Below are 24258 nucleotides of genomic sequence, written 5' to 3'. Positions count from 1 at the left end.
TATATAGAGGACCTGTCCTGTGTGGTGTAGTATATAGGGGATCTGTCCTGTGTGGTGTAGTATATAGAGGACCTGTCCTGTGTGGTGTAGTATATAGAGGACCTGTCCTGTGTGGTGTAGTATATAGGGGATCTGTCCTGTGTGGTGTAGTATATAGAGGACCTGTCCTGTGTGGTGTAGTATATAGAGGATCTGTCCTGTGTGGTGTAGTATATAGAGGACCTGTCCTGTGTGGTGTAGTATATAGAGGATCTGTCCTGTGTGGTGTAGTATATAGAGGATCTGTCCTGTGTGGTGTAGTATATAGAGGATCTGTCCTGTGTGGTGTAGTATATAGAGGATCTGTCCTGTATGGTGTAGTATATAGGGGATCTGTCCTGTATGGTGTAGTATATAGAGGATCTGTCCTGTGTGGTGTAGTATATAGAGGATCTGTCCTGTGTGGTGTAGTATATAGAGGACCTGTCCTGTGTGGTGTAGTATATAGAGGACCTGTCTTGTGTGGTGTAGTATATAGGGGATCTGTCCTGTGTGGTGTAGTATATAGAGGACCTGTCCTGTGTGGTGTAGTATATAGAGGATCTGTCCTGTGTGGTGTAGTATATAGAGGATCTGTCCTGTGTGGTGTAGTATATAGAGGATCTGTCCTGTGTGGTGTAGTATATAGAGGATCTGTCCTGTGTGGTGTAGTATATAGAGGATCTGTCCTGTGTGGTGTAGTATATAGAGGATCTGTCCTGTGTGGTGTAGTATATAGAGGATCTGTCCTGTGTGGTGTAGTATATAGAGAATCTGTCCTCTCTCCAGACTAAACATCCTCAGATATAAGAAGATTTCAGACAAACAGGAACTTCGTTTATTCTTGATTATTGATGTTTCCAGCTTTTTGTTCCCCCGGGGTCATGTGAGGACACAACTGAGATTCTCATAAAATAAAGAACAATGTAAACCTAACAAAGACATGGAAAGAGTCTCGCGCCATCTTATCTAATCCTAGAGACCACGTCCACCTAACCGTCTGTACTGATACCTATATTAGGGGCGGGGCCGTGACTACCTGGCCGTTTGCTTGATAATGAGACTGGCTTCTATAGATGATATGTGGTTACGTGGCATTAGATCACGGCAGATTGAAGGAATGGCTGATCAAAAACTAGATCTATAGGGGTCAAGGGGAATTCAAAAATTTGACGTAAGGGAATTGAGCTGCTATGGTGTCCCTGGAGAGAGGTAACAAGAACAGGTTGCAGCACCTTTTAACCCATGATGTGCAGGGTTCCGATCTGTGCTGGACGTACCTTTGGGGAATAAGCCCAAAAACTAAGGGGTAGACGAGCCCCAAACCCTCATGCCCCATGTTGCTTATGGGCCCCCAGTACAAAATTTGTATCCAACCTGCTATGTTCCATCTTGGTATTATCTATGTATATAGGAGACTTTTTGGTCCTCTAAGGTCCTGGGTGGTGCTGCCACTTTTGCACCCCCATAGCCATGGCCTCAACCCAGATGGTTCCTGATGTGGTCCTGTTAAGCAGAACCCATATTATGCTTCGCTTTAGGCTCCCCTGACCTCTATATACATAACTGCCGTACGTGTAAGGTATACAAAGTTTAGGTAAAAAAAAAATTTAAAAAAAAATTCTTTGTTAGTTTTGAGGGTACAAGTTCCTTTCATCTCTTCCTACTTCTTCATCGTGCGTGAACACGACACCAACCAAGAGTAGAACCGTCACACTCCAATGTTCTCATTTAGTCTCAAAGAGCAGGAACCCGCAGAAGGTGCAGTAACGTTGATGATCCCCATGGAGGGCGCCGGTTCCCATTCTAAGCCACACCTCGTCTTCCTTCGCCAGTTTTAGCACGGCGCTGTTACCCGACGTGTCCTGTTTCCCCTTGGACTCGTAACTGGAATTAAAAAAAAAATATTACTAAAAAAGTCTAAAAATATTTGCAACAAGTCGGAGTTCGGGGTAAATGGTAGTAAATTAACCCCATCTCCATCGTCTCCCACTCCGCTAATTTTTTTTCTCTAGCCCCCACCATTCCTGAGCAATCATTTTGGCTACTTTCAGCACCGTTATTCTCTTTACTGTCAAGTGGGCGATCCTAGACATACAGGGACCGCCCACCTGACACGTTAGCTCCCCCTAGTGGAGTCCCTATGAAATGCACTATATACAGCTTTATCGACTGAATGAGGTGCCGTAGGGTGCATGCCTGCAGCATCTAATCGGTTAACCTTTGCCGATCTCCCTGTTTCCAGCACACGGCAGGCGCACCTATATACATATTTATTGTATGGCAATCTCTTATAAACAGCTCCAGCTCTTGAAATAGCAAAAATATGCAATAAAATGTGGAACCGCATTTTTGAAAAGGTCACATATGAAATGTGTGCGTTATATGGCGTTTATGTGCAGTAGATCCTTACGTATACGGGAGTCCAGAGGGATCAATTATTCTGTATATTGCTTTTATGGGTTTAATGCTCGGTAATAAAGACAGGCAAATAAGCCATCAACTGAGCTGAGATGTTCATGCGTAGCTAACCTTTCAATAAACTTTGCATAAATAGGTAGTATAGCTGCTGTACGTGTAGAGTGACACTATTTATGGCCATTATGTGATTTGCAGTTTTAGCAGTTTTCCCCTCTTGAGGTTCTCCCATTACCATTCTATAGCTATGTGAGTGCAACGACTTTACACCACCAGGGATTTTACTAATACTTATACAAACCCTCATACCTCCCAACTTTTGAAGAGCAGAAAGAGGGACAAAATGTGCATCGCGCACAGCGCGCTGCAGCAAATTTAGCTCCGCCCACTCTCATTAACTTTTCTTGTGCCCGCACACAGTATAATCCTCCTATAGTCACCCATACATTATATGTCCCCCCTCCATCTCTCCCCCTGTTTCATATAATCCTTTCATCTGTCCCCAGTTTCATGTCCTCCCTCCATCTCTGCCCCCAGATTCATGTCCCCCATCTCTTCCCCCAGTTTCATGTCCCCCCATCTCTGCCCCAAGTTTCATGTTTCCCCTCCATATCTGCCCCCAGTTTCATGTCCCCCACCTCTGCCCCCAGTTTCATGTCCCCCCATCTCTGCCCCCAGATACATGTCCCCCATCTCTGCCCCCAGTTTCATGTCCCTCCATCTCTGCCCCCAGTTTCATGTCCCCCATCTCTGCCCCCAGTTTCATATCCCCCATCTCTGCCCCCAGATTCTTGACCCCCCCATCTCTGCCCCCAGTTTCATGTCCCCCCATCTCTGCCCCCAGTTTCATGTCCCCCTTCCATATTTGCCCCCAGTTTCATGTCCCCCCATCTCTGCCCCCAGTTTCATATCCCCCCATCTCTGCTCCCAGTTTCATGTCCCCCCTCCATGTCTGCGCCCAGTTTCATTCCCCCCACCTCTGCCCCCAGTTTCATGCCCCCATCTCTGCCCCCAGTTTCATGCCCCCCACCTCTGCCCCCGTTTCATGTCCCCCCCCATTTCTGCCCACAGTTTCATGCCATTCCTCCCCACCCTTCATCTGCCCCCAGTGTCAAGCTGTTCTCCCCCCTTAATCTGCACCCAGTTTCATGGTCCCCCTTCATTATGTTCCCCTCAATGTTTAACACAAAAAAACACTTATACTCACCTTCCAACTCTCCCCCACAGCTCTCTCCGCAGTCTCACTCCAGACGCTGATGAGTTGAAAACGGGACATACATCCCACCGACCAGGACCGCGGGACAGGACACCGAATCCATGAATGTCCCGCGGAATTTGGGACAGTTGGGGGGTATGCATCATAGATGCCAATTCGGACCCCCCCCCCCTCCTTCCCGTTTGGGGTTTCAGGAGACTATGCTTTTAAATTGCACATAAATAAAAGGATAGACGACCTGTATTATTGAAGTTTTTCCATTTTCAGTTCAGCTTGCTAGGCCCCAATATCTATAGGTATGCTGGTGCATCTTCAGGCCCTATATTGTCCGGGGTCTTACCAATGGCCGCCATATACATTGACTATATATAATGCAGGTGAATAACACGTCAGGCCATGAATTGACAGCTATCCTATAAATGATGGACTCTCTATGGGTCCAATATATAATTTGTTAGTCTTGCCTGAGTCTGCAGAAACCCCACAGGACACGGATTCGTACTGCAGGCAGCTGCTGTGTTTGGGATTAGTCAATCTCCGGGATTCTGGAGACATTGATCACCGGCTGTGAGTGTCTGTAATTGACATCTGTCCATAGCTGTCATGGTGGTGGTCTGATAAGAGGCCGCACGTCTCTGTGCTCCGGAGATAAGCGTCATTTAGAAACCAACATGGGCCAATATGGGGACATTATAGGACAACATAAGGATAGGGGGTGGCCTCTGAATCCCCTCGCAAAGAATAAGGTCTGATCTATAAGAATATTAAAGGATTATTCTAATTGTGAACATTTGTCATGTCCATAGCTAGTACAAAGGCGAAACGTCAACCACTGTGACCCTATCGCACAACAAATCCCATCCCTCCAATGTGGCGGTGACTTTCATCTGTGTGGTGGTGGCATGTTGGATAGGTGATGTTTCATATCCGGAAGCTGTTTTTGATTTCCTGAACCCAATTGATCCCAATATTAAATTTACTGTGGTCCCGTCCATCGAGTCCATTCAACATGTGGACCCCACGGTTTACTTTGATGGGGATACCCTGAGGATGGACCTGCACGGAAATCCAATAGATTGCAAGAAATATGATATAATATTAAGATATGAACATTATCACCCAAGGCATATGGGGACATCTTTGTCATTGACCATCTCCTTAGGGTGAAGAGACTTGTAGATGACCCAGAGAAGACCAAGATTGGGTTGAGAGAAGTGGGGGATAAAGCTATCAAAAGCGATTGGCCAAGATCAATAGCGAAGTGGGTGGAGATTGCTATTATTACAGATCAATACCAAAATGGAAGTATTAGGGTCAGGGGTTGTGCGCCCTATGAACTTTACTACCCCTGAGGTCCCGGTATTGGTAGCAGTTGGCCCTTTGGGCCAAGAGGGTCAGACAAGAAAACAGGCAGGAGGTCAGGGCAGGCAGGAGTCAGGTACAAGCAAGTAGTCAGGACATGGTGACAAGGGTCCAACTCACAGAGGAGCAGAATTTTCCGCCCTCATTCTCCTTCAAATACAGATATTCATTCCTTAGGTAGGCCTAGGGGAGAGGTTCTTCCTTTGACCTCGGTGAAGTACCAGACGCAATCCAGGTAGACATTTCCCAAAACTTCCATGACCATCTCTCCATTTCAGAGAGGGAACTTGACTCTGTAAAAACTGCAGCCGCCCATCGCTTACCTGTACATGCTGACTATGGTGTTGCCGTTGTGCATGAGGTACACGTACACATCTTCCACTTCTTCATGCTTCAGCATTGTGAACGTGAAAAAGTATACGCCTGGAAGAAAGGATCGGGGTTAGAATTGTTACCTAAAGAATAAGAGCTAGACAGAGGCATAATGTTCCCCGCGTGCCAAGATGAAGTCACAGTCAGGAACAAAAAAGTTGTGATTGTGAACACCCAAAATTTTTCAAAAACGCGAGAACTAATCTACTAGATTTAATAGGATAGGACAAAAAAAAACAAGACATTTTTGCTATGATTTTTATCACTTTATTTCACTACATGGGGCCTCAGCCTAAGGTTTTCCACTTTTCAGAAGCTCCTTTCATTTTAAAATTGCCTAAAAATAAGCTTTATCTCCACCTGTGACCACCAGTCACCCTCTAGAATCCATGGAGAATCCAGCTGCAAGTGTTCAATTGTTCTACAGCACCTCTACAGGAGAAAGGAAGTATTACATGTGGCTGCATGTGTAATGCAAAATATATGCAAATCTATTCTCCAGGATGTAATTAGGAGAACAGTGCACTCTGTACGCCGCCCTCTAGAGGGCAGCATCCTTAACATCATGCATGACTCAGTTAATAAGTCTAATATCATGATGCGGATTTAATTGCCAAATTAGTATTTCTATTCCAAAAGGAACAGATTCCCAGCTATGGACAACACTGTTTCGGTCTTTTTGACCTCCTCAGCATAGCGCAGGGATACTGATTTGGCAGAGTTCTCCTAATTACATCCTGGAGAATAGATTTGCATATTTTTTTACCCAGAATCCCTAGCGGAGCAGGAATGACTTGTAAGTCTCCGTACTGCTTATGTAGGCACACACTCTCCCTGATGTGTACGATTATTCCCTGACCTTGGTCTATAGTCTCTCACTCTGCCAAATCAGTATCCCTGCGCTATGCTGACGAGGTCCAAAAGACCGAAACAGTGCTGTCCATAGCTGGGAATCTGTTCCTTTTGAAATAGAAATACTAATTTGGCAATTAAATCCGCATCATGTTAGTAGGCTTATTAACTGAGTCATGCATGATGTTAGGGAGGCTGCCCTCTAGAGGGAGGCATACAGAGTGCACTGTTCTCCTAATTACATCCTGGAGAATAGATTTGCATATTTTTTACCCAGAATCCCTAGCGGAGCAGGAATGACTTGTAAGTCTCCGTACTGCCTATGTAGGCACACACTCTCCCTGATATGTACGATTATCCCCTGACCCTGTGTAATGCAAGACATACTGGCTCTTTGCATCTGTTCTCTGTTTCAACCAATTTTTGGAGGTGACCCCCACCAACAATAACCTTGAATCATTCCCTAAAAACCTTGAAATAGGTTTGGAGACTTATAGTCATACACCCTATAAGGGAATTCTGGGTTAGTAGAGGAGGGTCTTCTGTTCAGGGTCTTCATATCTTGGTTACAAAGAGTGTCTCCCACTCTCTGGAGGACCTATCCTATCCCGCATTACACAAACAACCACTGATACGAATGAACACTGTGTAATACTTCATTTCTCCAGTGGGGGTGCTGCAGGAAAACTGAATACTTGCTGCTAGGTTCTCCATACCTCATTGCTAATCATTGGGGGCTCCAGCAGCTTGTCAAGGGTAAGGAAGTCCAAAGTGGAGACCCCCTTTAACCCAACGAGCCCCTCAGATTTCCATCACACATTAGTATTTGCGGTATTCCTAGATGACACAGATATGAGGATACATATATTTCAATATAGGCTAAAAATAATTAGAACCTTGTAATCGTATTATAATGCAACATCTATTAATGAGCTTGAGCTTTTTAGCAGAATTTTTGTTTTACATTTGAAAGAGATTTAGTGTTGCGAGAGATCCGAGATGGGAAATGAGGCGACAGCCCCAGCTGTTCCTCCTGCTGTGCGAGCGGCGCGGGGTCAGCTAATTAGCATAAGGGTACGCAAGCTGCAAACGCCGAAAGCTAAAAGAATGCTCACAAAGTAAACTAAAGCTAATAATTACATGTATGGCGGAATATATTACACATAATAATCGCAATTATCACGTCTCCAGTCGGAAATAGTGCCCTAATGGGAGAACATGGTTTAACCTATTATCCATTCGAGATGAGCACACTGGTTTGAGATGAGCCAGGTTCGTTATGAATTTTACAAAATTTTACAAAATTTTGGAGGTTTGCCATCCGCAGAACACGGATGATCGCAGATCAAATGAAGAGGGTTCAGCATTCTGTCTGCAGATTTGGACCAGATGAATGGGAGTCTCAAGCCATGGCATCCATGATAAGATCAAGCAGAACACTTATGGGACAATGGGGAACAGAATCTGGGGAATCTGGGCAGAATTCGGCCCCTAAGAGATTGTCAAGCCAGTTTGGATTGAACCAGATTCGACTCGACCTCTTCTGGGCCTCCTCATGGTGTGACCATTGAGGACCAATGGCAGGCCTCAACAGTGACCCCAGGTGTATGACCTCACCCAGGAAGCCGAAGAGACCAGAAGAGGACTGGGAGAGAGCGCCAGACACCGAGAGCAAAAGAGTAGACCCCGAAGAGCAGAAGAGGTGAGGTGGGTATAAAGGTTGGGGGGGGGGGGTATTCCACCTCTTTCGGGCCTCCACCTATTATACTCGAGGATCTGAAGAGACCCCAGGGTATAATAATTTCAATCCAAAGGTTTTGACTGAAACAAAACAGAGGGTCGACCCGAAATTAAACAAATCTTCAGATGTTTGGCCATTTATAGTCACTATTCTCTGCTGGCATCCCCATGGATCATGAATGTGAAGACGTAATGGCACATTATTAATACTAACATGTGATAGAAATCTGAGGGGCTCATTGGGTTAAAGGGGGTCTCCACTTTAGACATCCTTCCCCTTGACAAGCTGATCCCATGGTACATCATCACCAGCCATGTGATGTCATATTCATTGGACCTGAGTGATTGGGCCTAAGGATGTCATCAATTAATCAGCCTGGCAAACCCCATTAAAGGGGTTGAACAAGACTTGAAATCGATGCCCTATCCAAAGCACTAGATACTATGCAGTAATCGTGTTAGATTCTCACTAATCTTATATCGGTGCATGTTAGATTGTCAATATCGAGTCTTGGACATCCCCTTTAATGATGGTCCTTGGATACTATTTCTTAAAAGGGCTTTAGTCAGAATGACTGGACAGAGGTATCACGTCTTGAACGCCAGATTTCTACTGTACAAGGCATGGGAAAGTCTTCATTTTGTGCTCAAGTTAGGATTTTGCACAAAAAAACTGGCTTGAAATCTACACCAGGTCCTAATCCTGGATCCCTGACACCATATTGACCACCACTTTACAGCCTCCTTCTCAAATTGTGCCCAAATTTCCTCTAACCCTGTTCAGTTTTGCTGACTTTAGTCCATGATTTGGGGACCTGGGCCATTAGTGTACCCGTGTCATGGCCGTCTACTCGCCACATTACTATCAGCGGGGTGTAAAGAGTTTTGGATCTCATTCCCTTACCTGTTACCGGGGCTGAAAATCTTCCAGTCATGACGTCGAAGAAGTTTCCGACATTGGTCTCCACACTGCTGAAGATGATTCCACTGTTAATGTTGCTGAAGTGAGTGGCCATGGAGGCCATGAAGGCTACCTAGTGAAAGAAGAGGCCAAAAGAAGAGGTCACGGCTGGAGTTATTACAGGTACAATATACAAAAAGGATGATAATCCAAAAATCTCGGAACAGAGTCAAAGTGCCTAAGATTCTGCAAAGTCCTGTGGAAGGGAGGTTGGGACTCCTAGGCCTCAATACAAATTCTGTTACAGGGATCCTCACCTACCTGTGCTAGTAATGGAGTCTTGTAATGTAGCAGAGGGGCCCTCAAGGCATCAGGGTTTGCATGCCACTGCCTTTAACTCACCTCATGTAGGTGGGCACCTGCTCAATGCCAAGGACAGATTCAGAAGAACTGATGGCCTTGGGGGAAAGTAAACTTTCAGGACCACCATACGTATAATGACCCCTTAGAACCCCTATTATACTTCCATTACTGGCCCCCAGACAGTATAATGCACCCTTTACCGGCCCCACACAGTATAATGCTCCATTATTGGTCCCCACACAATATGTTGTCCACTTTACTGGCCAAACACAGTATAATGATCCCTTTATTGTCCCCCCGTCCACACACACAATTACAATACACCGCTAGTGGCCCAGTGCAGGATTGGGAGTTAATAAGTAAAATAGACGCCATTACCTACTGGAATAATCTAATAGGGAGTAGAGATGAGCGAACACCCAAATGTTCGAAGTTCGAAATCTGATTCGAACAGCCGCTCACTGTTCGACTGTTATACCCCATTATAGTCTATGGGGAACATATACTCGTTAAGGGAGAATCCCAAATCCGTCTCAGGAGAGTCACCAAGTCCACTATGACACCCCAGGAAATGATGCCAACACCCTGGAATGACACAGGGGAAGCATGTCTGGGGGCATAAAAGTCACTTTATTACATGGAAATCCCTGTCAGCTTGCGATTTTCGCAAGCTAATTTTTCCCATAGGAATGCATTGGCCAACATTGATTGGCCAGTCTCCAGAATTCGGCCAATCAGCGCTGGCTCTGCCGGAGGAGGCGGAGTCTAAGATCGCTGTACACCAGTCTCCATTCAGGTCTGACCTTAGACTCCGCCTCCTCCGGCAGAGCCAGCGCTGATTGGCCGAATTCTGGAGACTGGCCAATCAATGCTGGCCAATGCATTCCTATGGGAAAAAGTTTATCTCACAAAAATCACAATTACACACCCGATAGAGCCCCAAAAAGTTATTTTTAATAACATTCCCCCCTAAATAAAGGTTATCCCTAGCTATCCCTGCCTGTACATCTATCCCTGTCTCATAGTCACAAAGTTCACATTCTCATATGACCCGGATTTGAAATCCACTATTCGTCTAAAATGGAGGTCACCTGATTTCGGCAGCCAATGACTTTTTCCAATTTTTTTCGATGCCTCCGGTGTCGTAGTTCCTGTCCCACCTCCCCTGCGCTGTTATTGGTACAAAATAAGCGCCAGGGAAGGTGGGAGGGGAATCGAATTTTTTTAGAGTTTTCCACGTGGTGTTCGATTCTAATGGAACAGAGCGAACAGCCTGATATCCGATCGAACATGTGTTCGATAGAACGCTGTTCGCTCATCTCTAATAGGGAGCAATTGCAAAAAAAAATGACGTCCATATTTACTGAGATAAACAGGTGCCAGGACCGCCCTTTAAAAATTGAGCACTCCCAACAAAGTCAGGACAACTATGGTATTCTAATCTCATAAACTGATGACTGATCTCTTTATGACCTTTGGGATCCTCACTGGGGCCACAGGGCTGATTCAGTGTTACGTCCCCGTCACGGTCTTTCCCTGCGCAGAAGCCACTTCTGGTCACCCGCTAGTCCACATAAGAGGTTCATCATAAAGTGATAGCGTCCCCTAGTGATATGCCATCATAATTATAAGGAGCGCCATATACCAAGATGCCCATTTCCATCATTCTCTGCAAGGAAGTTGGCCATTTAGGAAATTTCCTCCATGAGCTCCATATGATGTGGTTGAGCATATACCATCAATTTGGGCGACTGCAATGGCCACCATGATGATTGTTCACCAGACAGTCCATTGTTATTCAACCACCAATGGCGACTTTCTTTGTCTTTGTTTCTTCCATCCGTAGATGCTACCTCTATATCTGGGCGAAGCTTGTCCTGGGACAAAGATGACTCCATGTTCCTTATTCCGATTGGCTGGAAACCTGGCATCGATTGACTCTCAAAGATGGCCCACCATGTACAATGCACCAAAAGGGGGAACAGATTACACTCTACAGCATGAGCCCATACGCGTTACCCTAGCTTCAGTGTTGGGTTCCTTATGAATAGTATCTGGCAGCCATCTTTGTTCTTGGCAGTCCTTGGGCGCCCTTTCAGCCATGTTGTTTCCTATCCGTAATTTTGCTATTTTCCCCGCATTTCATGGCTGTAAGATTCCTTTGAAAGCGACACAAACTTCTACTAAGTATGAAGAAAACAATCTCCCTGACAACTCGAGAGCGAGACAAGATAAACGCGTGAAACAGAAGAAAGAACACCATGGAAACGCTCACCTCCCTCCCGGACTCAATTATTGGGGCTGAGAAACATTCAGATATTCGAGGAACTTGTGGCGTGTTATTAAAGTAATTGCGTGCGCAGAGATAAGCGGAAAAGTCAGGGAATAAAACAAGCAAATGTCATATTAAATGGTGATCTTCTCCTTCCTCGAGACATCGTAGGGATGAGCCAATCTTCTGTCTTCTTCATCTCGAAATGAAAACTGCTGACACCTGTCCTGAAATCTGACACAGACCCAGATAGGACACCACCTTCATGGAGATCTCAGTCATCATATAATTACATAGAGCAAACGCCAACATGCGACTTTGTACCGCTTCCGAGTGACAAAGTTCTTCAATTTTGTCAATATGGTTTTCGAGATAAAGGCCCATCACGATGGCTGACTTACTTAAGACAATCGCTCTGAGACAAGATGGAGTATGAGCAACGAATGTCAACAATCTAGTGTAGAAACGCTCGGCACATCCGAGGAATACCAGATTTTATTCTATATAAGGTTGAATTTCTGTAGGATCTGGATCAGGGTTGAACGGACCCACTAAAAGAAGCAAAGGATCCAACAGTAGTCCCAAAGGTCTAGCGAAAGACAACCCTGTTTACAAGTTTGGGGCAACCATATAGGGCTAGCCGATTGGACAAGAGCAGACACATATAGCAAGAATAATGTATAGGTTTAGACTTGAGTCAAATTTTTTACACATTTTCCAAAAATTTTGGATTTCGTTGCTCGGAATGGCAGCTAGCTATCTAACTAGTAAGTTACTAGTGACAGCCGGTCACCAATTGTGGCCAATCGGTCACTAACCTACTTTCAATGTCTAAGGCTAGGTTCACATTTGTACCAGAGTCTCTGTTAAAGACTGCACTGCAGAAACCGGCAAAACATTTGACGGAGCTGAAGACTTTTCTCTCCATCGGTTTGAGTATTAAAAAATGGTTGGCACTCGTCAATGGGGTCTGCCGATGTCCACCATATCCGCTGTTCTAGTGGCCCGACTCTCTGTCATTTGGGTTTTCCTTGGCAGATTCCAAGAACAGACAACCCAGTGCAAATGGGAACCTAGTCTGAGAATGACCTAGGCTAAACGGGCCAATGATGGGTGTAGGATAATTCCACCAGTGATGGGTGGTCATCGTGAGGTTTGATTTGTGAATATTCACCTTTTCTGGGCTCCTCTTGGCCATTTTATAGCCTCTTCTGGCCTCTTGGGTGATGTCATGAGCCACAAGAGTCAAGTGAGGTCCAATCATAGACCTCGTTGTTCCCCCACACCATGGCATCACCCATGAAGCCGGGAGACAACCAAAGAGGAGGGTGAGGGACCCCGGGAGAGGTGAGGGGAGTATCATTGTTTAATATGTCTCCGCACCTCCGCCTCTGGGATTTGTGCCGTACACAAAAAGTTTTAGGTTTGGTTTTCAACCTGATATTTTTGGAAAATACATAACAAATCCAACTCGATACCAACTGGTTGGTTCATGTCTACCTATTGGCTGGTTTAGCTCTTGTGGTCTAGGTTACTCTTGGTCATTGAAAGTAGATGATTGACCTGGAATTGCTATTGGAATTTTTTGTACATGCCGAATGAATTTCAAGGGTGTAATGTAAGAATATACAGAGTTGTGTCGCACTTACCTGCAGCTCTGGAGGAATACCTGGATAGCCTTTTTCACCTCTCAGCCCTGGATTCCCCCGCTCTCCTCTTGGGCCCAAGTCTCCTTTGTCGCCCTTCTCACCCTTTGCTCCTTCTTGCCCGGTTGCCCCATTGTTTCCATTATTTCCATGATTTCCTGAAAATTAGACACAGAAACCTATTGTGACATGACAAGGGTCTTGCAGTATTCTGGGGACATTCATTCGTTCATTCACTCTGGTCTTACAAATACAATTCCTAAGCTGGTACTGATGCAAGTGTCCAAGTTGTACAGCAGAAGATTTTTACTCACATGTTTTGTACTTTCTACCATTATTCACTTTCTATATGTATTTTGTATCATTTTAACATGATGAATTAAAAGCTAATTTTTATAACCGTCAAGCGATGCCGATCCATCTCTCTTTTTGCATGAACACGTACAGATACAGTCTTCTCAAGTCCGGAAGTCAGGACCGTGCACCTTGTACTGTGGAATGGTGAGCGAAATATCAATTTATTCTTTGGAATTGTTGTGTTGTCTCGCCATTACCTGGGATACCCGGTGGTCCAGGTGGTCCTGGTAGTCCGGGCAGTGGCTGCTGAAATCTATAGCCAAAGTCTCCTCTGCAGCAGCTACTACAATCTGGTTGTTGTGGAGTCTGAGGAACGTAAAAGATATTGTTACAACCAAAACCTGAGACATTACAAGAATTTCACGTATTATCAGCTTTATCCATGATATCCCTGAAACTTGTAATGTGTTACTATATACCAGCATGGCAATACTTAGATTATTCTACATAAAAAGTGGACTTGTCATGAGTTATATCCTGTATTATACTCCAGAGCTGCGCTCACTATTCTGCTGGTACAGTCACTGTGTACATACATTACATTACTTATCCTGTATTATACTCCAGAGCTGCGCTCACTATTCTGCTGGTGCAGTCACTGTGTACATACATTACATTACTTATCCTGTATTATACTCCAGAGCTGCGCTCACTATTCTGCTGGTGCAGTCACTGTGTACATACATTACATTACTTATCCTGTATTATACTCCAGAGCTGCGCTCACTATTCTGCTGGTACGGTCACTGTGTACATACATTACATTACTTATCCTGTATTATACTCCAGAGCTGCGTTCACTATTCTGCTGGTACAGTCACTGTGTACATACATTACATTACTTATCCTGTATTATACTCCAGAGCTGCGCTCACTATTCTGCTGGTGCAGTCACTGTGTACATACATTACATTACTTATCCTGTATTATACTCCAGAGCTGCGCTCACTATTCTGCTGGTACGGTCACTGTGTACATACATTACATTACTTATCCTGTACTGATCCTGAGTTATATCCTGTATTATACTCCAGAGCTGCGCTCACTATTCTGCTGGTGCGGTCACTGTGTACATACATTACATTACTTATCCTGTATTATACTCCAGAGCTGCGCTCACTATTCTGCTGGTACAGTCACTGTGTACATACATTACATTACTTATCCTGTACTGATCCTGAGTTACATCCTGTATTATACTCCAGAGCTGCGCTCACTATTCTGCTCATTGTTACTACAAATAGTAAATAAGATTTTAATCAGACATGCCCCTAACATTTAGTCGAGCTTCTACAAGGATGAGCTGTTCAGTTTAGTTACATGTTACATCAGAATATTGTATAATTTCTGGGGTAAATTTTATACTTCCCAGTGGTAGTGAAGACTGTTCAGACTTTGAACAAGCAGGGATTGCTGTTTGATTTAAGCTCTGAAGCCTACATAAATGTAAATTCAGCTCTGGCATATAATAAAGGCTGCAATGCACAAACAGTACAAGAAGACAATACAAGGATCTGCAGGGGTACTACTTGCTCTGTGCAGACAATGAACCAGCAGGGGCTGCAGGACAGATTTGTTATGGCAGTGGTGGATGAGAATGAGCAGTAAAGCAAGAGTGTATCTGCTGTAAAATCCAGCAAGCACCTGATAGAAGCAAACAGAGTGCCCCATAAATGGAATATATAACATTTGCTGTTACAGAGAAAACAAATTTGCCTTTTGAAAATCTAGCTAGTGTGGGGGGGGGGGGAAGGTTAGAGCAATGCTCCCTGGGAAAACAATATGCAAATTAGATCTTCTCCAGTAGTAAGAAAACTGCCTCTCTAGTGCCATCTAGGTCATTGACCATGTAAGACAATATCTCATTATCAGCCAAAGAATTGGATATCTGGTACCCTGGTCCACACAGGCCAGTTGTATTCAGCAGAGTCTATGGAGCTTAATACAGACAGCTCAGTACACTGTGCAGTAATAATACCGCCATATACTAGAAATCCCACATAGTAGTGTCAGCAGAAAGCCACCAACTTCTTATTCTCTACCATAAGGTATAATATTCTTGTAGGGACCCCTAGCAGCTGCTATTGTAATAGCTACACCCATACAATGACTAAATTATACCGCTATTATAAGAAATCCTAAAAAATTTCCATCTTCTAGAAAAAAATAAATGAATCCTGGCCAAGCATACTGTAAAAATGTATCAAGAGCGACACGAGAAATGTATCAAGAGCGACACGAGAAATTGACACATGCAATATCATGAAGGACAGATGTAGCAGAGCTGAGTGCGCGAGATGTGGTAGAGGCATCTAATATGAGTGTGAAAGAGTTAAAAGGATGAGGCCCCACGACACGTTCAGCTCTGCTACATCTGTATAACACAAAGCAAGGACTGTACTAGATAGCAGATAGAGGTGAAGAAGATGGAGGCAGAGTACCTGGCCTCTGTGTGAGGTCTCATCTAGCTCATCTACCTCGGGGTTCCCCAATTCTTTTTGGGTGGCCGTATTAATGGAAAATGTCTCAATGTGTAGAGTCCGCTCTCCTACTACTTCCCTGCCGGATACAACGCCCGTCCGTTGGTGATGACTCCCAACTACTTTGGCCAATGGCTTATTAGATCTTCTCCTCACCTCCGTTTGTTCATCTTGTCCAAGGCAAAACGGCAAAGCAAAAAGAGCCAGAAGCCACCAGGTGCTAAGACGTCTTGGAGCCATTCAGGTAGGGAATCCAGGCAGAGGCATCCAGCTTGGTCAAAAAGTTCTCGAAAAATGTTCTCCTGCCAGGTTATATACTAGAGGCAGCTGGAGGGGGGAAAAAAATCCTGCAAAAACCAACCAAGCCTGCAGGAAAATATTAGTCATCCTTCTACTGTGACCGGGAGAAATGGATTTGAGCGCGGCTCTAGCATGGTATCACGGTTGTAATTTGGGACATTTATGGCCGTCACACCTCTTCGCAATTTTCACGTCTCCTTATTTCATCTAAATAAAAGACAACGACGATGGGAAATTGTGACCATGAAACGAATGGGTTTTTACCCCTCATTAGACGCGGAGATTCTATGGTTTTTTATGTCTCCGGCTTGGAACAAGGCCGGATTTATGCTGGCCAAGAAGTTCTCAGAAGTCTGCTAGGGTTGCTCAAAATAGACTAAGTAGAAAAACACCGGGGAGATTTCTTTTCCTCAATCTCTTTATACAGCTTAGTTCTCGGAGAATTTCTTGAGAATTTTTTATAACGTTGATCTCAAGTCTGGTACATGGGGCTTAAGAGGGCGACGACCACTATGGCCGGTGGTGGACCTTTTGGTGATCCTGTCCAGGAGAACTAGAGATGCATGTTCCTGTCTCTCGCCCCGGCTTCTCCATAATACTCATAGGCAAGGATGGAATTAAATTTTTTAACAACTTTTGTCAATGTGGGATGGTATGCTACGCCCTAACTCCACCCAGTACCCCGTGTCCAAGACAATCTTGCTTGATCCCGCCTGGTAATAGTCACATTCTTGGCGTCCCATTAGTGTTCCCACAAACTTGTATAGTACTCCTCTAACTGTAATGATACCCCTTAGTGCATCCACACATTATAATGCCATTTAGTCTCTCCCATACAGTATGGTGCCCCTTTAGTTTCTCCAATACAGTATGATGCCCCCTTACTCTCTCCCATAAGGTATGATGCTCCCTTACTCTTTCCCATACAGTATGATGCTCCCTTACTCTTTCCCATACAGTATGTTGCCCCCTTACTCTCTCTCATAAGGTATGATGCCCCCTTAGTTTCTCCCATACAGTATGATGCCCCCTTAGTTTCTCCCATACAGTATGATGCCCCCTTCGTCTTTCTCATACAGTATAATGCCCCCTTACGCTTTCCCATACAGTATGGTGCCCCCTTAGTCTTTCTCATACAGTATGGTGCTCCTTAGTATCTCCCATACAGTATGGTCCCCCCTTAGTCTTTCCCATACAGTATGATGCCCCTTTAGTTTCTCCAATACAATATGGTGCCCCCTTAGTATCTCTCATAGAGTATGATGCTCCTTTAGTCTCTCCCATACAGTATGGTGCCCCCTTACTCTTTCCCATACAGTATGGTGCCCCCTTAGTCTTTCTCATACAGTATTGTGCTCCTTAGTATCTCCCATATAGTATGATGCCCCCTTAGTCTCTCACATACTGTATGATGCTCCTTAGTATTTCCCATACAGTATGATGCCATTTTAGTTTCTCCCATACAGTATGATGCCCCCTTAGTCTCTCTCATACAGCATAGTGCCCCCTTAGTATCTCCCATACAGTATGGTGTCCCCTTAGTCTCTCCCATACAGTATGATGCTCCCTTAGTCTCTCACATACTGTATGATGCCCCTTAGTATTTCCCATACAGTATGATGCCCTTTTAGTTTCTCCCATACAGTATGATGCCCCCTTAGTCTCTCTCATACAGTATGGTGCCCCTTAGTCTCTCCCATACAGTATAATGCCCCTTTAGTCTCTCTCCTACAGTATGGTGCCCATTTAGTTTCTCTCATACAGTATGGTGCCCCTTTAGTCTCTCTCATACAGTATGGTGCCCCCTTAGTCTCTCCCATACAATATGATGCCCCCTTAGTCTCTCCCATACAGTATGGTGCCCCTTTAGTCTCTCCCATACAGTATGGTGCTCCTTTAGTCTCTCTCATACAGTATGGTGCCCCTTTAGTCTCTCTCATACAGTATGGTGCCCCTTAGTCTCTCCCATACAATATGATGCCCCCTTAGTCTCTCCCATACAGTATGATGCCCCCTTAGTTTCTCCCATACAGTATGATGCCCCCTTAGTCTCTCCCGTACAGTATGATGCCCCCTTAGTCTCTCCCATACAGTATGGTGCCCCTTTAGTCTCTCCCATACAGTATGGTGCCCCCTTAGTCTCTCCCGTACAGTATGATGCCCCCTTAGTCTCTCCCATACAGTACGATGTCCCCTTAGTCTCTCCCATACAGTATGGTGCCCCCTTAGTCTCTCCCATACAATATGATGCCCCTTTAGTCTATATCATACAGTATGATGCCCCCTTATTCTGCATCACACAGTATGGTGCCCCTTTAGTCTCTCCCAAACAGTATGATGCCCCCTTAGTCTCTCCCATACAGTATGATGCCCCCTTATTCTCCATCACACAGTATGCTGCCCCCTTAGTCTCTCCTATACAATGGGATGCCCCTTTAATCTTTCCTATACAGTATGATGACCGCTTAATCTTTCTCATACTTCCCTGATTGTAAGAATGTAATTCTATGTTTCTCCTACGGGGGTGCTGTAGGAAAATAAAACACTTTTTGCAAAGAGAAGCAAAGAATACCGTGTTAATTCTGGGTCCGTGAACTCCCATTTGCCAAAGTGGGGGTCCCAAATGGGACATATATGATATCCTTTGACTTTGTTGTAATAGGAGGGATATTGTATACTAGTCTGTAATATTCAGTCCTGGTTTCTTTCTATTCCTCTCACTAGTTTTCCAGACTTCTTCCACAGCTTGTTCCATCCTTCAGTAGCGTGTGCAGTAATTCTTCTACTCTGATGCCATCCATTCCTGTGGTCTTATGATTTGCCAGTGATCTCTGGCCCGATTTGGCCCCATTGTCTAGAAAGGAGGTCTCTGCAGTGAAGAGGATGTTACTAAATGTCTCCAGAATACCAATGGACATTAAGATTTCTTCTAAGGACTTGTGCACACTGGTATGGATCCTGTAGTGTTGAAGACTATATGGCAATGTATGGAGACTGTAGGGAAATGTATAGAGACTGTATGGTATTGCAAGGAGACTGTGTAGCAGTGTATGGAGACTGTATGGTAGTGTATGGAGACTGTATGGCAGTGTATGGAGACTGTATGGTATTGTATAGAGACTGTATGGTATTGTATAGAGACTGTATGGTATTGTATAGAGACTGTATGGCAATGCATGGAGACTGTATGGCAATGTATAAAGACTGTATGGTATTGCATGGAGACTGTATGGCAGTGCAGGGAGACTGTGTAGCAATGTATGGAGACTGTATGGTAGTGTATAGAGACTGTATGGTAGTGTATGGAGACTGTATGGCAGTGTATAGAGACTGTACGGCAGTGTATGGAGACTGTATGGCAGTGTATAGAGACTGTATGGCAGTGTATGGAGACTGTATGGCAGTGTATAGAGACTGTATGGCAGTGTATGGAGACTGTATGGCAGTGTATAGAGACTGTATGGTAGTGTATGGAGACTGTATGGCAGTGTATGGAGACTGTATGGCAGTGTATAGAGACTGTATGGTAGTGTATGGAGACTGTATGGCAGTGTATAGAGATTGTATGGCAGTGTATGGAGACTGTATGGCAGTGTATAGAGACTGTATGGTAGTGTATGGAGACTGTATGGCAGTGTATGGAGACTGTATGGCAGTGTATAGAGACTGTATGGTAGTGTATGGAGACTGTATGGCAGTGTATAGAGACTGTATGGTAGTGTATAGAGACTATATCACAGTGTATGGAGACTGTATGGCAGTGTATGGAGACTGTATGGCAGTGTATGGAGACTGTATGGCAGTGTATAGAGACTGTATGGTAGTGTATGGAGACTGTATGGCAGTGTATGGAGACTGTATGGCAGTGTATAGAGACTGTATGGTAGTGTATGGAGACTGTATGGCAGTGTATAGAGACTGTATGGCAGTGTATGGAGACTGTATGGCAGTGTATAGAGACTGTAAGGTAGTGTATAGAGACTATATCACAGTGTATGGAGACTGTATGGCAGTGTATGGAGACTGAATGGTAGTGTATGGAGACTGTGTAGCAATGTATGGAGACTGTATGGCAGTGTATAGAGACTGTATGGTAGTGTATGGAGACTGTATGGCAGTGTATAGAGACTGTATGGCAGTGTATGGAGACTGTATGGCAGTGTATAGAGACTGTATGGTAGTGTATAGAGACTATATCACAGTGTATGGAGACTGTATGGCAGTGTATGGAGACTGTATGGCAGTGTATGGAGACTGAATGGTAGTGTATGGAGACTGTGTAGCAATGTATGGAGACTGTATGGCAGTTCATTGGGCCTGTATGGTAGTGCAAGGAGACTGTATGGCAGTACATGGAGAGTATGGCAGTGTATGGAGACTGTATGGTAGTGCATGGAGACTGTATGGCAGTGTATGGAGACAGTATGGCAGTGTATGGAGACTGTTTGGCAGTGTATGGAGATTGTATGGTAGTGTATAGAGACTGTATGGTAGTGTATAGAGACTATATGGCAGTGTATGGAGACTGTATGGTAATGTATGGAGACTATGGCAGTGCATGGAGACTGTATGGCAGTGTATGGAGACTGTATGGTAGTGTATGGAGCCTGTATGGCAGCGCACAGAGTATTCCCAAGTTCACAATCCAGGTGTCAGTATGACATACAGTCTAGAGATGATATTTTGGACTCAAGGTAATGGTTAGGACTATTTTGTGGGCACATTTGTGGCAAGCATTAAAGGAAGCACCTGCTATATGTCATAAGGACAATTAGGAGACACTAAAGGGGATACTTAGCAGCATATACAGCACCTACAACAAGCATTATACGGGGTACCTAGATAACTGCTGTATATCAGGCATTCAATGTGGTATCTATGAGAAACATTAAAGGGGCACCAATGTCAGTCCCTAAAAGGACCACCTATATCTAGTATTAAAAGGAGGCACCAATGTAGGTAACGGGCCCTATTTACTTACCGATCCTCGCTCCTGCTCATGGTCGCCGACGCGTCCCCTTCTGTGGAGGCCGCTGTGAGCTGCGATCGGTAAGTAAGGCTGTGGGCCCACAAACACTGCTAACATACTCAGGGGTTCTTTTCAGACCCCGAGAATAATCATCAGAGGGCCAGGGGAGGTGAAAGAACATACAAAACATTGTTACTTACCTCTCCTGGGCTCTGGAAGGCTTTGTGCCTACTTGGTGATGCTCCAGACATCACATGCGTCAGGTTTATGTGTTGCAACACAAGCTCGGTTCAAATGACGTCATTGAAGATTAGCTGACATCCACGGGGAGTGTGCCAGAGCCAGGAGAGGTAAGTAACAGTGTTATTTTATGTTTGTATCCTCCCCTGGGTCTCCCATCATTACACTCTGCGGTCTGAAAAGAGTATAATAATTGTTCATGGGTGGTCCACAATGGGACATAACACGTGTAGGGGACACTATGGGACATAATACTGTGTGCAGGGGACACTATGGGACATAATACTGTGTGCAGGGGCCACTATGGGGCATAATACTGTGTGCAGGGGCCACTATGGGGTATAATACTGTGTGCAGGGGACACTATGGGACATAATACTGTGTGCAGGGGCCACTATGGGGGATAATACTGTGTGCGCAGGGGCCACTATGGGGGATAATACTGTGTGCAGGGGCCACTATGGGGCGTAATACTGTGTGCAGGGGCCACTATGGGGCATAATACTGTGTGCAGGGGCCACTATGGGGCGTAATACTGTGTGCAGGGGCCACTATGGGGCATAATACTGTGTTCAGGGGCCACTATGGGGGATAATACTGTGTACAGGGGCCACTATGGGGCGTAATACTGTGTGCAGGGGCCACTATGGGGCATAATACTGTGTGCAGGGGCCACTATGGGACATAATACTGTGTGCAGGGGCCACTATGGGACATAATACTGTGTTCAGGGGCCACTATGGGGGATAATACTGTGTGCAGGGGCCACTATGGGGCATAATACTGTGTGCAGGGGCCACTATGGGGGATAATACTGTGTGCAGGGGCCACTATGGGGGATAATACTGTGTGCAGGGGCCACTATGGGGGATAATACTGTGTGCAGGGGCCACTATGGGGGATAATACTGTGTGCAGGGGCCACTATGGGGCGTAATACTGTGTGCAGGGGCCACTATGGGGCATAATACTGTGTGCAGGGGCCACTATGGGACATAATACTGTGTGCAGGGGCCACTATGGGACATAATACTGTGTTCAGGGGCCACTATGGGGGATAATACTGTGTGCAGGGGCCACTATGGGGCATAATACTGTGTGCAGGGGCCACTATGGGGGATAATACTGTGTGCAGGGGCCACTATGGGGGATAATACTGTGTGCAGGGGCCACTATGGGGGATAATACTGTGTGCAGGGGCCACTATGGGGGATAATACTGTGTGCAGGGGCCACTATGGGGCGTAATACTGTGTGCAGGGGCCACTATGGGGCATAATACTGTGTGCAGGGGCCACTATGGGGGATAATACTATGTGCAGGGGCCACTATGGGACATAATACTATGTGCAGGGGCCACTATGGGGCATAATACTGTGTGCAGGGGCCACTATGGGGCATAATACTGTGTGCAGGGGCCACTAATGGGCATAATACTGTGTAGGGGCTACTATGGACTACTACATTCTCCTCCGGAGCTGCACTCAGACTTCTGCAGCCTTACTTAAACGTCACATCTCAAAGACAATGTATTCATTGGCTGAAGTTTATTCATTCACAATTCCTGTCCCAATGGAGCGCAGTCACACACCGCCGGCCAACTCACACATCTGCCAAGGTACGCCTGGACGGTGGCAGGAAATCTTCAAGCAAAAAGAAGCAGAATCTGCAGACGGTGAAGTTACTGAGAAAGAAGTGAGCTGAGGAAGCCAGAATGCTCTAATAGTGTATGTCATCGCCGCAGGATAGTCTTACTTCACTATCTCTGACTTCCTGCAAATCTCCTTAAAGGAGAAATAAATATAGAAAATGGAGAAGAATATTTTGTGCCCCAGGAGATCAGACTGAGACACTATAAAAAGTATCATGTACTGACTGTAAGGCCCCATTCTCTTTAGTGGTCCGCGGGTTTCAAGAGGTAACTGCTTTTTTAAGTGGAGGTTCTCAAGTAGAACTCCCGAACAGAATCCTGAGTCCAGGTGTGAACCTAACATTAGCTATATGTATGCTTTACTGTATATAACACACATTCGCTCTATAGTAGTAGATTCTATTGTATGCTAGCAGGAGGACACGGCTTTGCACGGGTATATTTAATTTTTTGTTTGTGTAGTGGCCCCATAACAATTGCCAAGTTTTGCACTGGTGTATCTTGTATGTCGTTTATGTGTGTGTCCATAAGCATCATGTGATCATCTGTATCTCAGTTTGGATATCAGTAAAAAACCTGTGATTGGTAGTTATGGAGACCTGGAGTAAAGCTGTGTGTATGTGACCTTGTGTAACAGTGTCATTCACAACGCCTTGCCCCTTTAAAGGTGAACTACAGCAGTGAATAAAAATGGCTGGGTTGTTATGGAAACCTGGAGTAAAGCTCTGATGTGTGATGATGTGTGCTGAGCTGTGTATCTAATCCTCTGATGTGGGATACTGTGTGCTGAGCTGTGCATCTAATGCTCTGATGTGGGATACTGTGTGCTGAGCTGTGTATCTAATCCTCTGATGTGGGATACTGTGTGCTGAGCTGTGCATCTAATCCTCTGATGTGGGATACTGTGTGCTGAGCTGTGTATCTAATCCTCTGATGTGTGATACTGTGTGCTGAGCTGTGTATCTAATCCTCTGATGTGTGATACTGTGTTCTTAGCTGTGTATCTAATACTCTGACGTGTGATACTGTGTTGACCTGTGTATCTAATCTGCTATTGTGTGATGGTGTATGGTGAGCTGTATATCTACTACTTTGATGTGTGA

The 24258-nt window shown here is 45.0% G+C and overlaps 1 protein-coding gene across 2 annotated transcripts; it reads right to left on the bottom strand.

Moving 5' to 3' along the window:
* Window positions 1-867: 867 nt before the first annotated feature.
* C1QTNF3 (C1q and TNF related 3) lies at window positions 868-16340 on the bottom strand. 2 transcript variants are annotated; one of them, XM_075268152.1, is made up of 6 exons: window positions 15959-16340; window positions 13715-13823; window positions 13164-13318; window positions 8883-9012; window positions 5338-5437; window positions 868-1905 (listed from the first exon to the last, which is right to left on the bottom strand). In XM_075268152.1, exons 1-6 carry the CDS (start codon window positions 16235-16237, stop codon window positions 1746-1748), a joined length of 933 nt encoding a protein of 310 aa, XP_075124253.1. In that variant the 5' UTR covers window positions 16238-16340; the 3' UTR covers window positions 868-1745. The 2 variants fall into 2 exon arrangements, with proteins under 2 accessions (XP_075124253.1, XP_075124261.1); XM_075268160.1 differs by having other exon boundaries at window positions 16154-16334.
* Between the last annotated feature and the right edge of the window lie 7918 nt (window positions 16341-24258).

The sequence above is a fragment of the Leptodactylus fuscus genome, chromosome 1 (genome assembly GCF_031893055.1).
Source record: "Leptodactylus fuscus isolate aLepFus1 chromosome 1, aLepFus1.hap2, whole genome shotgun sequence".
NCBI lineage: Eukaryota > Metazoa > Chordata > Amphibia > Anura > Leptodactylidae > Leptodactylus > Leptodactylus fuscus.
Note: the sequence above shows the minus strand (reverse complement) of the source record. Positions and strands in the feature narration are given on the sequence as shown.